Source organism: Prosopis cineraria, unplaced genomic scaffold, assembly GCF_029017545.1.
Source record: "Prosopis cineraria cultivar Desert tree isolate PC_DT_omini unplaced genomic scaffold, ASM2901754v1 PC6, whole genome shotgun sequence".
Taxonomy (NCBI): Eukaryota; Viridiplantae; Streptophyta; class Magnoliopsida; order Fabales; family Fabaceae; genus Prosopis; species Prosopis cineraria.
This window is the reverse complement of record NW_026555337.1, coordinates 37,559,697-37,577,927: the sequence shown is the minus strand read 5'-3', so window position 1 is coordinate 37,577,927 and position 18,231 is coordinate 37,559,697. Positions and strand designations below refer to the sequence as shown.

Genomic DNA, 18,231 nt, shown 5'->3' with positions numbered 1-18,231 from the left:
GTTTTTGGGCTAGTTTTTTTTTATCCTATCTGAGAAGTAGGTAAGACATTTTAAATGCCTTAGTGTAATTACTTTCTACTAGGTAAGTAGGATGCAAAGAAGTATATGAAGGAAATTGTCTTGTCATGGTAAGATCAATGGACTAGGATAAGATTCATAAATGGTTATGGATTGGTCTTTGGATAGATCTGCTTCGATCTGTTGTAATTGCTTCCATATCTTTGAAATTTATTTTTCTTTCTTGTAGAAATTTAGCCCACAATATCTCTCATCGATATATCTCTTGAGATCTACATCCAATTATTGTTCTTGCCTGTAAAGTTTAGCATACATGCTTTTTACTTGTTCTTTTATCTAGCTTATTTAAGAGGATAGGGCATTTATTCTAATTGTAAGATGGTTAAGCTTGGAATCAATTTTGTGAAGAACTTTATTTTGATCGATAGCATTTTGAGATTGCCAATTAAGAACTTCTTCTGCAAAAGAAACAAGCTTAAAAGTCCCCTTAGGGACTACTTCTATTACTACAATAAAAGGTCTACTGGTGACCTTAGATCTTTCATCAATCCTGTGTTCTAAAGGAGGAAACTCCTCTTCATATGGCCTTATCATAACTATGTAAGGCAAAGCTTAGGTTTGAGCATGTGAGAATGTTAGAAATACAGGTTCAAGTTTCTCTAAAAGAAGGAGGTCTTTATAGCCTAATTCTTTAAGAAGCTCAAAGAGAGTGCTCCTATCAGTAGGAGGATTTAAAAATCCTACCCATTTTCTTCTAGTTTGTTTAGGGCCATAATAACCGTCGTCATCATCCTTAAGAAGATGCTTATATTTGTAGGGAGATCTAAGCTGCTTGGCCTTCTTAGAAATTCTTTTGAAATCATACCAGTCCTCATCACCATCAAAATCATTCCAAAGATAATAATCATAATTATGATCACACATTTCTGGGGCATAATGCCAGATGACTATTAATGTGAGAGACATAGACTGGCTTGGCCTCTTTTATGAACCATTCAATAAGAGGTTCTTTCTTGTGTTGAATATATGTTGGTGCAATTGTTAGGATTCTGCCAAATATTTGAGTTAGGTCTTGAGATCTAAGCCTCTTGAAGATTAATTTAATAGTCCCATCTCTCAATCTATATAGAAGAGGAAATTTCGTAGTGTGAACATCTTTTTAGTTACCATGGAACTCCTTTTCATAGTTATTGATCCATTTCAATGGCATCAACTAGGTAAGTTCCTCTCGTGGCAAGTGTCTCGGGATTTGGATGATTGAAGATTCACCAGGTCTATCAGCAACTATATATAAGACATCCCCTAATTAAGTTAAGGAAGTTAAAATCAAGTGAATGATCTTGAAGTCTGTCAATGATCTGGAGGTGGAGGATAGCCACGATGGTGGAGGGTTCTTATTCTGCTCTAATTATTTGGATTTGATCATTTAGTCTAGTGGAGAGAATGGAATCTATAAGTTTGATATTCAATTCAAGAGCTATAGTGAGAATCACACTCCCTTAGTTGAGGGCAGTCAATAGAGTACCAATCAAGGCATTACTGTAGGACTTGTAAGTGGTGTCCAACAAGGCTATCTTGGCTGTAGCAAGAATGCCTTTTCTTTCATAGAGGGTTAAGATTAAGCATATCACTCCAACATGGAGGTGTGTATACCGTTGGCTAATCTAGGTATTTATTAAAGGTTAGGCAATTTATAGGGTAACATATTGTTCTACAATAGTGGCTAGGAGACCACACTAGTCAAGCTTAGAAGTCTGGACAACTTCTTTTGGTAAAGGTTATTAGGTAGAAATCAGGGATCTAATTCCTCAAGTGAAAGAGTTGGTCCTATCGTACAACTTGTAGGGATTGAGGAAAGGAAGATATGTGTTTTGAATGCAGGCATTTTCTAGTAAGGTAGAAAATTTTATAAGGTTTTCTATTTTGTTAGAAGAGTTCTTTTTATAAAAGATGGAAGACGATCAAAAGATAAGGCTGAAAAAGGACAAATAGGTTTAGAAGAAACAATTGAGCTTTTTGGTGTTTCACTCATATTTTTTGGGTTCTCCTTACCTTATATTATGGTTTAGAGGGAGCGAGGAAGTATATAAAGCTAATGTTATAAGTTTTTGGATTTAAATCCTTTGTTTTCTATCCTTAAGGCAAAATTTATGTACTTAGTCTTATATATACTTATTGTATTACTTTTATATACACATATACAAAATAATTAGGGCCCATTGGCCAAAAAAATGTTGTGCCAAGAAAATATGAACCAAATATTTGAAAATTTGGGAGTAGGGGTAGTTCATATTGATATATAAAAAATTTATCATTAATACGCAAGGAGTTTATTATTGAAAAATTATAAGAGATTTATCATTGATATAAAACGATATATCATTGAAAAATATAATAAACTAATCATAATATAAAATATAATAAATATTAGATTATTTACTTGGCTTGATTTTATAACAAGGGCTATATCTGCAAAAGCTCTTAATAAATAATAAAAAAAATACTTAACAAAGTATATTTAATTAACACAAATAATATTTAATTAAATTATATAATTTATTTAACTGATGAATCTAAAATAATATTATAATCAGTTATATAATTAATTTTAAAAAATAATTTTAAAAAAATTACAAATACGCAATAACAATTGAGAATTAATATAAAACTGTGCATGGACGAGTGCACAAACACGTGACTATACAAAAATGATTGTAGTGTGTGAGCGTGCGTGTGGTGTTGCGTGTGCGTGTGTTGTGCGCGTGCGCGTGCGTGTAAAAGCATGCATTTGCATTTTTTTCCCGGCTGTCTTAGCAGTTTTATTAAGACAGTCACGCAGTTGTCGAAAGCATTAACTTTTTTAGCATTATTCATGCTAGCCATTTGTGTTGGTAGAAAAAAAAAAAAAACTGCTAGCCATTTAGAATTTTTCTAGAAAAAATGGTTCTTAATAAAGAAATATCATAACTTTTTATAAGCAATCGCATTTCATACACATTTGATACGTATATTCAATACGATTAATAAGCAATCGTATTTCATTGTCTGTTCTGGCACAGTTGTATAAGTTTTTCTTCTTAGTTGTTTTGAAACATGTCAAAACGTGTACTTGCAGGACATTCTAGAATGTTTCAAAACAATTGTAAACAGTACAAATTCGTAGATTAAAAAGTGTCATCCCAAATTTGGAATATCTCAAGGAGATTCTAACTTGCGTTTAAGGGTAAGGTATCAAAATATTATTGAATATTATTGTTCTATGTGTAAAAAAAAATTTGGTGCAATCTTTATTTATTTCAAAAGGTTTTTGTGCAATAATATTCGATATTCAATAATTATTTAAGATTTGGAATTGCATTGGATACATAGATACTTTAAGGACCTGCTATTCCACATATGTGGCCATTTCATGGGTATTTTTCTGAGCTGGGGAAGGCTTTAACTAATTATTGATTATTAATTAATTAATTGATAAAGCATGACATTCTACTACTAGTGCCTTGTTTTGTTACTTTTATATCGATGTATTGAGTGCTGACAATTTTTTCTCGATTATTATTATTATTATTATTATTATTTTATTTATTCCATAATTTTAAATCTTTGTGTGCAATTCGCATGCAACCTTCATGCGTATCTTGAAGCTCTATATAAAGCTGCAAGTCTCTGGAGATTGTTTATCAGTGTGTGTTATTCTTCATTACCTGAGAGATCCGAACCTGAAGAAAGAATCAAGCATTACTCTCTGATTCATTTTGAGGACCTTGGATCTTCTCATCATGGCAGACAACAACAACAAAGACAGTAGTACAGTGCAAGAGCTCAAAAGCAACAACAAATACTTCAATTTGCCTCTCCTTGTTTTCTTCGAAGATGCAAGGTACGTGTGCGTGTGTGTGTGTTATAGACAATATCATATTGTCCACTGGTTTGATCTGAAACTGTGGTCTTCTCTTAAACTGAAGCAAAACTCATCATCAGTTAATGTGACCTAGCTACGTACAGTATTGTCTGAACCTAGCTGGTTCGAACAATCCAACCCGTCGAGAACCAGCCTATGGTCCGGTCAAGCTGTATAATCGGGGGGAAATGAACCGGTCAAGAACCAATCAAAACCGGTGGAAAACCAGTCAAAACCGGTTTTCACTTTTATTAATAAAAAATCTCAATAACTCAAAATGATGTTATTTTGTCTTTTCATTTATCTTGTGGTTAGATTTTCTTTAGTTATATGATCATTCATTGGTGATTTTAGCCATTAATAATGGAAGCTTGTTTTAATTTAGTTAGACAAAATAATGCGGCATATGCCTGATGATTTTGATTATTTGTAATGGACAATAAGTAGTTTTATTATAATATAGCTTCAATGCCCAAGTCCAGTTCTGACAACAATGCCTACATACATATCACACTGCATTCTATTGTATTATGATCAGTAAATGAATCATTTTTTTTTCATGTATTACACATATAGATTTATTAGAATTAACAGGCTGCACTATTGATAAATTAATACCCAATTGCAACTTTTGCTGCATATTGTATCTCATATATAGATGATATTGATATTGATACTAATATTGTGGTGAGAGTATAGGAAAGTGTTCAATTTGGATTCCATTGGTAGGGAATTACTGGGAATGGCAATTCCTGCTGCTATGGCTGTGGCTGCAGATCCCATTGCTTCTCTCATCGACACTGCTTTCATAGGCCACATAGGTAATTAAAACCTTAAAACACATCTTACATATTCAAATGATGATGTTCTATGTTCAAATTAAACCTAAAGTTGTGTTCTTGTTTTGTTGGTGATGATGGTGATTAAATATATAGGAGCTGTGGAACTTGCTGCTGCTGGAGTATCCATAACACTGTTCAACCAAGCTTCAAGGATCACCATTTTCCCTCTGGTCAGTGTCACTACATCGTTTGTAGCAGAAGAAGACACTCTCAAGAAAATTACAGACATTGAAAAAGCTTTACCCAACAAAGACAACAACGATGAGAGTGACAGTGTGGAGAAGAATAGTGGTGATAAGAGTAAGACTCTATAGTACCCCATTTCAAAATATATTCATTTAATTATATCTGTTTAGTGAAGTGGTAAGATTAAATAGACTTTTTAATTATTATCAGATATCGTCAGCACAAACACGGCCAAGTCATGTTCTTCCTTGGATGCAATTAGTAGCAGTAAGAATAACAAGAGCAAGAAGAAGAAGAAACAAATAGCTTCAGCATCAACAGCTTTAATATTTGGAACAATTCTTGGACTCATCCAAGCATCACTCCTTGTTTTTGCTGCCAAACCTCTTTTACTTCTCATGGGTGCCAAACATGTAAGTGTGCTATTTTAACTCATTGTATGTATGTATGTATGTTTAATTGTCCTAGCTCAAACCAAATACATCAAATCAATATTAATTAAATAAAAATACTCAAAACTAAATGACACTTGGCTCCATCTTAAGCTCATGTTCTGCCATGGTCACGCATCTTTGTGATTAGCCAAGTTTTTCAAACTTCCATGGCCTATTGCAACTTGCATTTGGGCTTGAAAATATATATTAACATCATGGAACCAACAAAGGTTAATCCAACTGATAAAGATTTAGCTCATAAATTATAAAATTGTAGGTTCAAACCCCATGACCAATGTGATTTGTAAGTATTTCTGTAAATGTTCTTTGAATCTAGAGATATGCCTTGGCCAATAAATTCCCAAGACTTAACTCACTCCAATTGTAGCAGATAATAACCCAAATGTTTTCTCCATCTTCTTGAATCTCCCACTCTTTCCTGGATTTCTAGTCATTTACCCTTTGATACCACACATAGATATTGAGCCTACTTGGACTCCTATGACATCGACATAGCTTTGCTAATTGTACGTAGATGCCACCTATAATATGGTTGCCATGTATGATGCCAACTGGCTGCTATACAAAACTTGGATGCCATGTTAGACTTTATATAGGACGTCATCTGTGTTCACAGACATCATATATATGGAAAATTAAAGTAATATAATGATTTGTATTTAATTAGGATTCTGATATGCTGATTCTCGCCCAAAAGTTCTTGAAACTGAGAGCACTGGGTTCTCCTGCTGTTCTTCTAGCTTTGTCTATGCAAGGAATCTTCCGAGGCTTCAAGGACACCACGACTCCCTTATATGTTATTGGTATATTCACTTTTTTTAATTAATTAATTATATGCTTAATTATCTTCTGTATTATTCATAATATAGTTGAGCTAAGCCTATATAAACTGATAATTAATTGGGTTCATGTGTTGATTTTTTTTATTAATATTTTTAGTTAGCGGGTATTCACTAAATGTGGTATTGGACCCAATACTTATATTTTACTGCAAGTTAGGCCTCCAAGGTGCAGCCATGGCTCATGTCTTCTCACAGTGAGTCTTATTAATTAATCACTCTTTATAATTAATTATTTCTAATATTATTTGTATTATGTATCTAAAGAATAACTAATTTCTCCACTAATTAATTATAATTTGATTATTTATATATATTGGTGAATCTTCTTCTTTCAGGTACCTGATGGCACTTGCTCTCTTGGTGTTGTTAATGAGAAAAGTTAATCTCTCACCTCCTAGTATCAAGGACTTGCAGATTTTTCGTTTCCTTAAAAATGGTGAGAACCTTACATGAATTTCTTTGTCCTTATTAATTATACATATAAACATATAATTAAGAAGATTTTGAACTCCACACATTACATGTATCTTACCCCACCTGCAATGCAAGGCTAAGGTAACTAAAAATGTCATAGTATTGAAAATCATACCAACATGGTCGGCTGTTCTTAACCTATTTAATTTGACTATTGTTTGGCTACGATTTGATCATTAATCCTTGAAATAGTGTTTTGATTGGTTTGATTTTCAGCATCTTGCAAAAGATGTGGAATTTTTTTATTATCGTGCATAAAATGTAATAATAATTAGATTGAATGAATTTATATGTGCAGGAGGGTTGTTGATGGCAAGAGTAGTGGCAGTAACTTTTGTGGTGACATTTGCAGCATCATTAGCAACAAGGTTGGGTCCAATTACTATGGCTGCTCACCAAACTTGTCAACAAGTTTGGATCACTTCTTCACTTATTTCTGATGGTTTAGCTGTTGCTATTCAGGTAAAAATCAACCTCAATTCAATCAATACATCTTACATGTCTATAACTTTAACCCTTCGTTTAAATAAGGAAAAATAATATAGATAGGATCAGAGAATACTAGAACAAAAAAATTTAAAAATAATAAAAAGATTTGATTATTTTTTAAAGTTTTTGCTCGTAATATTCCCTTTTCCCTATATTTTCTTCTTATCCAAACAAAGAAGTGTTTTGAAACAAAATTAGAAATATTTAGTGATATCCGATAACTTTTGGTGGGTGACAGGCGATTTTGGCATGTTCATTTGCTGAGAAAAACTATGCAAAGGCCAAAGCATCAGCTGTAAGGATACTTCAGGTAGGTCATTAATGAATTATCTCGCAACTGAATTAATTTATTTGTTACAAATTTGTTTTTGAGAGTTCTAAAAGCTCTTTTAAAAAAAACTAAAAAAATATATTTAGTTATTTTTTTATATCTATATTTAGTTATTAATTATGGTTGAATAATAATATATGCAGATGACTTTTGTGATGGGAGTAGGACTCTCTCTCATTGTGGGCCTTGGATTGGGCTTTGGAGCTGGCATCTTCTCCAAAACCCCAAGTGTTCTCCACCTCATCAAAATAGGTTTCCCTGTATGTATTTTTCATTTGTTCATGTATAATGTTTTTTTCCAAATTATTAAAAAAAGAATAACATAAGAATGACAGTTAAATCTCGAGGAAGATTATTAATAATAATTGAATCCCTGATAATATCTTTAGAAAATAAATTGCAAATATCTCTTGAAATAATTTCAAATTCATTGAGTTATAATTGCAAATAAGACATTTGAATTTTAAATATGACTTCTAATTTTACTACTACAAAAAAAGTTGGAAAAATTAATCTTTTAGTCTTTCAATTTTTAAGTCGCTTATAACTCAGTCCCTCAACTATGACTCGCTATGACTCAATCCTTCAATTATAACTCGCCTATGACTCAATCTCTCAACTTTTAAATCACTTACAAATTAGTCTCTTAACTTTTGTTAAATTCTTTTTTCATGTTATCTTATATCTCACATTAATGAATAAGAAGAGGGTATTTTAAAATAATATATGAGCATTTTTTTATCCCTTTTATTTGATAAAAAAATTTAAAAAATTAAAAAATAAGGACCGAGTTATAGGTAAATCAAAAGTTGAGGGACTAAATTGTAGCAAGTTATAGTTGAGGGACTAAATTGTAGCGAGTTATAGTTGAGGGACTGAGTTACAAGTAAGTTAAAAGTTGAAGGACTAAAAGATTAATTTTTTCAAAAAAATTTATGGAAGCAAGCATGCTTCCCCTACTGGAGTGCTTCAAATCAAGAGTTCCGGTTTGCCGCTATATGCTCCTTGTTTGCAACCCTTGGAATACTTCATCAATTCTTTTTTTTTTTTTTAAGACTTTAGTATCATTCTCTTATATATTAAATTTTTTAGAAAGATTTTTAAATTGTTTAATTTAGTACTTTACATTAGCATAAAGATGCTGCTCCTAATTCCTATTGTAGCTGCATCAGCACAAAAAACCAAGTCCTCATTTGATATGTGATACAACCAACTAATTTGAATTTAAGTCGGATCAAGATTTCAACCGCTAAAAATTCATCCACAATATTTGAACCCGAAACAATATTTAAGAAGCATATTTGAAGAACCACTTAACAACTTAAAGTTCTCAGTTCATTGGTTGTGTGTGTGTGTGTGTGGGAAATGAACGATCATTTTTTGTGAACTAAATGTTGAGTGATGAACTGAATGGAACAGTTTGTAGCAGCAACACAGCCAATCAATGCATTATCCTTTGTATTTGACGGAGTCAACTATGGAGCTTCTGATTTTACATATGCTGCCGTCTCCTTGGCAAGTTTACTCTAAATATTAATTATATATATATATATATGAAATTATAATTTGTTTTAAATGTTAGTATACACACATATATATGTTTGATGTTGTGATGATTTGTGAACATGATGATGCTGTTCAGGTATTGGTCTCAATTGTGAGCGTTGGAATCGAATTTGTGCTGTATAAAACCAAAGGGTTCATTGGGATATGGATTGCTTTGACTATATATATGGCTCTTCGCATGCTTGCTGGAATTTGGAGGTATGTTCTTGAGAAAAAGATAACCATTGATCTCTATATTTCTATATTTTTAATTAAATTTTACTTTTAATCTCTATATTTTTTTTTCAATGTTTTCATAGAGACTAAAAACAATGAAATTAAAGGAACCTGAATAATAAATGTCACTCAAACTTGCTGAAATTATAAAAACTAAAACACTAGAATAACAATTACAAGAAATAAAAACAAAATATAATAAAACTAGGGACAATTATATTAAAGTCCCATATAAGGGAATTAATTACTGTAAGGTTCATTGATAACTGAATTAAATTGCATTGACAACTGATTGTATTGTCAATACAGTTTAGTTCAATTGTCAATAAACCTTACAGTAATTAATTCTCTTATGTGGGACCTAACTGTAATTCTCCTAGAAAACTATAAGGACTGATAATTGTATTTTATCTACATTTTTTTTTCTTATCTTTTATTTTACCCCTTGTTTTCGGCTCTTCACCCTTTGAAACCAAAATTTTGAAGACCGAATAGCCAGAGCTATAACTACCTCTTCGACAAAAATCATTAAAATCACAACTCCCCTCTTCTTGAATTAAATAAGGGATCATTAGAATCTCTATCTTCTCTTTGTCGAACTTATCAAACAAAATAGGGGTTATCTCATCCTCTATATTCATATATACTTTATCTAGTCCTATTAAATATTGATAAGAGAAAAAAGAAAGATTTTTTGTTATTTTATTAAATTTATTATGAGTTATTAAAATATGCATATTTAATAGAGAGAAAATTAAAAATTATTAAATTTTTTGACCACTAATGAGTTTTAAAAATTTTTTAAATTCTATTAAAACATATGGGAAGGAAGTGAGTTATAAAAAAGAGAGAAGAAAATAATATGGATAATTTAACAAGTATATCAGGAAAGGTTATTGTAATTTATTTATGTTTGGAGAAGTCAAGTTTTAAGATATGGACAAACATGCCTTGAAAATTGAAGAAAGGATCATCATGATGTCAATAAAACTAAGGTAATTTCTTCACAATATTCTGTCTGTTAATTTTTGAGGAAAGTTGGTATACAGATTTTGGAAATTGAAAAGAAAGTGAAATGTATAGAGTAAATTTTGAAGAAACAAAAATATGTCTATGTAATTTAAAAAAATATTGAGAGAGAGAGAGAGAGAGAGAGAGAGACATCTGCATACTCCAAAGACATTCATATATGTCTTCATTAGCCCAAATTGAAAGAGCTCATGCATATAATTTAATTTTAAGTTAAAAAAGTAATTTTTTTTGGTTTTGTTTTAATACTTGTGAACTTGTTTGTTTTCTTTTTGAAATTGTAAACTTCAACAACAATATTTGTGCAGTTTAATAAAAATGTTTTAATTTGTTTCAATAATATTGCAGGATGGGAACAGGAACAGGACCTTGGCGTTTTCTTAGAGGTTGATTGCCTTATCAATATATCATCATTATACAAAATAAAGCCGGAACAAAGTCATACAATTGACATTATATTCCTCAGATTCTATACAATATGTAGAAAATGTGTCTGATTGATTATACATTATATGTCACTAGAGATAGTAGGAGATCAGCAGAGACCACAACTTTTGAGTTTTTAAATTTTTCTTAGTATTATATAAATATTATATGCTTCCGGTTCTTTTAAAATTTATAAAAATTTTATAATATATATGTTTTTTTTTTTAGAATCGGCTTTCTTATAGCTAAATCCTGGCCCAGCCGGTTTGTCAAATTTTGTGTTTCTTTTCTTTTCTCAAGATATATAGTCTCATCACATCTTGTGATGATCTATCTTAATGTCAGATTGTGGAATGTAACGTTGCATACACTTCACTGTAATAATTTTTAGCATTTTAGAGGATATTCTCATTCCTCATATATTTTATATCTGTAAGAAATAACATTTCTTTATAAAATAACGAGTTTAATTAGTTGATATACATGCTATTTGTAAGAATTCTCTAGGAAGATTACATGACATTAGAACATCAAAATTCATACTCATCAGATAAAGGCACAATTACTTGGCCCAGCAATCTTTGAATCTCCGAATTGTAGAACTAGGATCATTTAAAATCATATTAATACCAAATGAATGTGGCATAGATGATATCGGTCTGGGTTCCTTAAGCATCATTCAAGGTTCAATTTTGAGAGTGTGTATAGAAAAATATTATTTGGGAGGAACAACCCTTAAATGGTGTTCAAATTTTTTAAAAGATTAATCTCATAGCTGTCAGTTGTGAAAGATACCCTAGATACCCACTCAACCAAAAAAAAAAATCCATATCATTATATTCCACCTTTTTTGTTAAATTATATTTCACCATGTAAAGGACCATTGAGGCCAGAAAGAAATAAATATCACTAAAAAATTCAGATTGGACCACCAAGCTCGAAACCCTAGTACGTAAAATTGAAACAATTTACACTGTACAGGTTTGATGGGCCTATTTCTTTCTAATTTTTTTCTTACACACATAGCATTAAATGTGAGCCTACTTCTCTTCTTTCTAAATTAAAACAATTTACACTGTTCAGGTTTGATAAGCTCATTTCTCTTAATTTAAAAGTAATCTTATTTAAAACATGATTAGATATTAAATATGAGCACTCTCTTAACAAGTTTTTTAAACTTTATATAATTGTATTTACAGACATGAATTACGGGTAAGTCAAAAAAAAATTAATCGTGTAAAAAAATCATTGTTTTATCCCCAAAAAAAAACCTCATGAACAATTTTATATCAGTAGAAATTTTAAAAGAAACCAATTGAACATTTATTTTAGTAGAAAAGATTATGATAACTTAAGTAAGTATGGAATCTTGGGTTTAAATTCGTGTGAATACAAGAAATACTTTTGGGACTCAATGCTCAAATCTTACATAATCAAATACCCACGTCGAGAAAAATATATATATATCATGTTTTGATTTTTTTATTTTTTTGGGCGATTGTTTAAAACAGCTGTTCGTTTCTTCTTTTTTAAAGTAAAAAAAGGAGCACATTGAAATTCCAGCAAGAGTCCAACTTATTTGATTATTTCAAAGGCCAAAAGGAAAATTATCAACAAGGATATGAACAAAGTAGTGGTTGTACGATTTGGATAAGATTATTATGACAATAATGCATACAACCTCAAAAGTGAAGAAAAAACATTGCAATGATAGATAGGGCCAAATTCTCAATTTCAAACAAAAGGACCATATGTCCCCCACTAGGCCTTCAAATTCAAAAGCCCAATCTTTTATACTCTAAAAATGAATAAAAGTATATGGTAATTGAAAAAAAATTAAGAATAAAACATGATTCATGATTGTGAAGATGACATAAAAAACTCTCACTTCAACATTGTTGTCATATTGTGTCACTCCTGGTTTTATGAATACATCAATATAAAGAAATCAAGCAAGTTAAGGTCAAACCTGTCATTGTCACGAGAGGAAACACATTCTCCAAGACACAAAATCCAATAAGGCTCCCCACCAAATTCAAAGTAAATTTAGGATATTCAAAAAGGAGAAGACGACAGTTATCTACCCAAAAATTCAATGTAATTGCCATAAGTTAAAAGTTAGAAATCTATGATTCTCAATTGTATAATATTGGGATTGGGCTAAAATTTAAATGCTTGATTTGCAACCAAAATTTTGATTTAATTATTATTCACAACATTTGAGAAAACATCTGAAAACTAAATATCATGCTCGGACGGGGGATATAGTTGCAATAATATTTTAGCAGATAGTTGACACTTCATTTAAATACACAAACCAAGGAATAAAGATCTCATTCAGCAAAACAAGGGTTCTGAACCAGTAAAACCTTTAAATAATCAACATTCAACAAGCATATTTTTTTTTTAATTCGGTTCTGAACAGATAAGTTGAACTGATGATGCGCCAAACAAAGACGGGAAAAAGAAATTACTTTGAATTTATATAACCAGTAAAATTCAATTTATACAACGTCAAAAGACATAATAATATCCTCAGTTCTCATTGTGACTAAATATCTGCCAGCAATAAATATTCAATGGTACAGATCACCGACTCCTTCAGAAGAAACTCCAACTTTCTACATGCAAATAGAAAATTACAGCTAGGCAAACATCGAGAAGGATTAACATGAAAACAAATACAGCCGTTTGGTTCTCTTGCAGCATAAACCATCCAGCTTTGTTTGAAATGGGGTAGAGGTAAAGATTAACAAACGTGAAGATCCTGAAAGCCTGAAACGGCGGATTTTGGTGCAATAACACCTAATCTCGACAGAATGTTCCCTTCTATTGAAATATCAGCAAGGCGAGAGGCTTATTCCCCTCTATTTTAAGCTCTTTAAGTAAAGTAATAAATGATAAAAATTTTGAAATGAAAAGAAATAGAATATTCTTCAACAAGTTTGCAACCAATCTCTGCTTCAGCACCACTCACTCTTACTAGTTCCCTTCTTGCAACTCACCACCAAAAAACAATTCGCCAAATGAATATAATACCTCACTGGATTTAATTACCTATCTTAATAGAATGTAAAGGGTCAGATTGACTAGACAGCAAGCTGGTCCAGCTGCATTTGCTCAAGCCAAGCTCCTACCACAGAATTATCAATGGATTCAACTTGAGATATCGAATTTAGTTTTTCCGCAGATGCCATGGGACCAGAAGCTGCCAACTTCTCTTTCATCATATCAGGTGGGGATTCCTTTACAAGGGACTGAACCCAAGATAAATCAGGTTCTTCCCCATTGTTCCCATGGTCAAATGAAGACAACTTTCGCATTCGACTCAATTCATCTCCATTCATTGACCAATCAACTTTCCCAGTAGGAGATCCCCAATTAGACCATGAGTTTCCAGGAGAACCAACAACTGAAGTAGGAATTTTGGAACCAAGATCCCTTGAGCTAAGACTTCGCAGCTGCTGCTGCTGCTGCTTCTCACGCTGAGCAAATGGCGATAAGCGAGAGCCCATAGGAGATATTGGATCCACACTTCTGGGTGACATCCTTCCAGGAGAAGACACACCAAATGGAGCCTGCAACAGAGGATGCTCAGCATTCTTAGGAGACAAAACATTTGTATTTATGGGTGATAGCATGCTTTGAAGCTGCTGAAACTGATTGAGAACAGCAGATTTGTGTGTGGGAGAAAAAACAGAACCCGCTGCAGGATCAGAATACCGCGGAGATGAAGAAATTTCATTAGAAAATAGCTCTTCAAGATTAGATGGAGTTAGTGTCTTGGACCGACCAGATCGGTTCAAAGCAACAGCACCAGGACGAGGCTGTGAGAAACAGCCCAGATCATTCAAGAGGTGTTGATGGCCATCAAATTCTGGCAACATGTTCAAGTCTTGTGGTGGAATGTCACGAGCACTAAGAGAAGATCTCAAACGGCTAGATTGAAGATTACTTCCTGGGAGATGAAGGGCTGGCACATTGGGCTGTGGCCAGGCTGCATTTGAGTGTGAGATGCCATTACCAGATGGAGACATCGGCTGGGTAAAGTGAGATGGAGACATAGAAGACACTGATGAAAGAGAACCAGGCAACATGTTCATTGCAGCAGCCATATCCATGACATTGGGAACAGAGGCAGATGCCCGTGGAGAAGGGACTGCAGATCCAGTGGACACATAAAGTGGACGCAGCTCTTCTGCTGTATGAGCAAAGAAACACACCCTTCTATTACAATTTGCGCCATCTTTGCAGAGCCGAGTACGATACTGAGCAGGGTGCAGCCAGCATTCAAATACTCCATGTGCAGATTCACACATGTCCCCTCGCCTACAAGCCCCCTTCTGAAAATCAGGGCATGGTACACAGCTGTAATGGAATTTCCTGGGGTCTCTCCTACGAGCATTCTCTCCCGGATGAACAAAGGACACTCAGTCCAATCATGAGAGTATGCCCGGGAGCAAGGACGAACCTTGAATGAGAACATGCGAAACTCATCCGTTGCATAAATGCTGTTTTTAATGTCTGGAAGTGATGGATCAATTGGATACTCCTTCTTCTCTGAGGTAGAGCTAACAGGGGTATCAGTGAGCTTTGAGGCCACTGGTGAAGGTGGTGAGCCTGAAGGAGAGGATGGCAATCCATTCTCAGGAGAAAACAAATGGGCAGGCAAACCAGGGCTTGACGAATTAACAGGTACTGGAATAGAGCAGTCACCAGCGGAGTCATCAGATGAACTATCAGAAAGAAGTTCCTCCAGTATCACTTTCATGACTTGCAGCTTTGGGTGAACAACAATAACATCAACAGGACGATTACCACTAGCATCCTTGCAACTAAAATCAGCACCAGCTGCTAAAAGAAGCTTCACAACATCAACAGCATGATTAGATCCGCCTGAAGCAGCACAGTGAAGAGCAGTACTCTTGTTTACCCCACAGCTGAAATTAACATTGACCTCCGGATAAGAGATTATAAGTTTAAGAACATCAACACTACCATAGGTTGCAGCAACCATTAACGGAGTTCTATTATCAAGAATAATTTGTTTTGACCCAATTTGACGACAATACCAAAGCCCAACTTCATTTATTGAAGAAACATCCCTATCTAGGAGTAGCTTAAAACCTTCAACATCATTGTTAGCAGCAAGTTCCAGTAAGCTGGAAAAAGAATCTTCTGTATGAACTGTTAGCTTTTTCATGTCTTCGATGTTAGAGGCACCTTCAAAAGTAGATGAAGTTGAAGATTTTGATTTATCTGGACCACTGCACATGATTCAGTTAGCTGCAGCACAACAATCATAAAGTTTAACAAGATTGGCCAATGAAAAAACATAAATAACAGAGAATGAAAGAAGAGATCATGCGCAAGACTTTAACTGCAGATCAAACAATTATCATCAAGCTCAAAACAGCAAAAGTCGGGGGAAGGGGGGGAATAAAAAAATGAATATGAAGAAAGCAATCGTGGAGGACAAAAGCTAAATATACCCACACATCTTCACTCCATATTTACAGAAATAACACGTGAAATTGGAGGTATATTCCTAGGTGAAGGAGAAGAGGGGAAGATACACGGAAAGTGATTACCAAGAACATGCTCAGACTGATATTCAGATAGTCTATAAGGCATAAAATGGGCTATAGTAAATAAAACAAGCTTTAGATTTTAAAAATATACCAGGGTTAAAAAGCAACTACGGGTAAACCACTCATAACATGAACCAACTCAACCAAGCAAAAGGTCATGCTACTCTACCGACAAATTAATATTAGCTTTGCAAAATTGATCGTTTTGCTTCAACAATAAGCAAGTAGGGGATAACATATGGCTCAAAATGAGTTGAGTCCATTCAAAAGCTGTAAAGAAAAGTTAATATTTTTTGACAAAATATGCTTCTTGAATATTACGGGATTACCGTCCCAAACAGCTTGCGTATACCTCTTTCCCCTCCTTTTTGTCAAAACAAGCCTGAGTTTCATCCACGAAAAACAAAGATTGAATCCCAGTTTTCACTTGAAAATATTGTTTAAAATACTGAAGTATCTTGGATAGATTTTCCTCTCCTTCAACCCTCCAAGTCGTCTTTCTTGCTTTTTCTTTTCTTACTTTTACCAACAACTCAACTCGGAAACCAGTAACGTGATTTCACTGCTAGTTTGTGATTTCGGCCGATTTCATTATGATTCAGTAAAGCTTCGAGTTTGAGGACGAGTTAACCAGAAAATAAAAGCTAATGAGAAAATCGAAATCGTCTCTTTAAAAAGAATGATCAAAGTTAAACCATTAAAAATAAATATATGATGATAAGGAAATGATTCTTATTCCAGACAAAGAGAAAAGCCACCTGCTGTAGAGGTCAAGAAAACAGTGCCGTTTAAGAGTTATTAGTAAGAAATTTAAGGTAAAACAAAATTATGTTTGAATGAAATCTTATACGTCAGGAAAGACATGGCTGCAAATCCAAGGTTCAGAACAGTCCTCAGAAATTGAAAGAAATAGCCGATCAACTTCAGAATCATTAACCAACGTCGGTTTGAACAATCTACCAAAACCTCCACCGAATGATGATGATAAAAGGTAGAAAGTTTAAAACACAACAGTAATGTTGAGTTTTCCTTTCACCCACCATCTCTTGCCCCAAACTATCAGTGACAGAATGAAATATAAGATGACGAAATTTACGAAAGGTGACTTTAACATGATGGATAATAAGGAAAAGCGTGAATTTTTTGTATCAGCGTGACATCATCATCATCATCTCAGAAGTTGCAGATCGAGTTATAAAAGCATACATAAAACAAAAAATTCAGGGAAAAATTGAAGCAAAATCGAAGGACGAGAATCAGTTCAATTCAGAGGCAGAACTAACCGATTATCAGCGGACGAGATGAAGATCAACTTGCGAATTCGATAGAGAAACTAAAATCACCTACTCTCAACAGTCTAACTAGTAATTACAAGAGCCGAAGAAATCTCTAGCACACAAAAAGATCTGGTGCAAAAGAAATTCAAAGCTTCCATCTCCATCGATTGTAACGAGGAAACATGGGGAAGAAGGACCAGAGACACCCCAAAAAAATTGCAAAGGAAAAGTAACGTCTCGAAATTGAAATGAACTGAAATGAAATGAAATGTAAAGAAATTTAGGGCGAATTTAAATTTTGGTGCAGATTCTTAGTGGGTCAGAAATGATACTGAAATGAACGCCAAATGAAGTCCAAATGAAGTCTCACGTGGGTCAGTCGAACCGAACCGTCCGGTTTGAACCGGTTGACGTGGTTGTGGGATAGATTTATTGGAATCTTAAATCGGAATGGAATTGAGATTTAGAATCCGCCAATGAGAGAGTGACATTTGGGGGAAAGAGCGGCTTAGTCTATCGTGTGAACTGTGCTTGAGAGTCCGATCGAAGGAAAAGGCGTGGAGCACCAGACCAAAAAGTCACCACACC

General features: G+C 33.5%; 1 protein-coding gene and 1 pseudogene across 1 annotated transcript; one reads left to right on the top strand and one right to left on the bottom strand.

Annotated features, from left to right (window-relative positions):
• Positions 1-3,719: 3,719 nt before the first annotated feature.
• LOC129314534 (protein DETOXIFICATION 43-like) lies at positions 3,720-10,967 on the top strand. Its single transcript, XM_054957997.1, has 13 exons — positions 3,720-3,898; positions 4,619-4,740; positions 4,855-5,061; positions 5,158-5,360; positions 6,070-6,205; positions 6,342-6,438; positions 6,580-6,680; positions 7,017-7,180; positions 7,446-7,517; positions 7,682-7,798; positions 8,958-9,053; positions 9,181-9,302; positions 10,698-10,967. The coding sequence occupies exons 1-13, from the start codon at positions 3,798-3,800 to the stop codon at positions 10,738-10,740; spliced, it is 1,581 nt and encodes a 526-aa protein (XP_054813972.1). The 5' UTR covers positions 3,720-3,797; the 3' UTR covers positions 10,741-10,967.
• Positions 10,968-13,237: 2,270 nt separating this feature from the next.
• Positions 13,238-17,914, bottom strand: LOC129313492 (zinc finger CCCH domain-containing protein 30-like; annotated as a pseudogene).
• Between the last annotated feature and the right edge of the window lie 317 nt (positions 17,915-18,231).

Excerpts from the sequence above, each read along its gene's own strand:
- LOC129314534 (XM_054957997.1), top strand. The coding sequence starts at position 3,798 with ATGGCAGACAACAACAACAAAGACAGTAGTACAGTGCAAGAGCTCAAA. Across the intron at positions 4,741-4,854 it reads TGCTTTCATAGGCCACATAG|GAGCTGTGGAACTTGCTGCT; the intron begins GTAATTAAAACC and ends TTAAATATATAG. Across the intron at positions 6,439-6,579 it reads ATGGCTCATGTCTTCTCACA|GTACCTGATGGCACTTGCTC; the intron begins GTGAGTCTTATT and ends TTCTTCTTTCAG.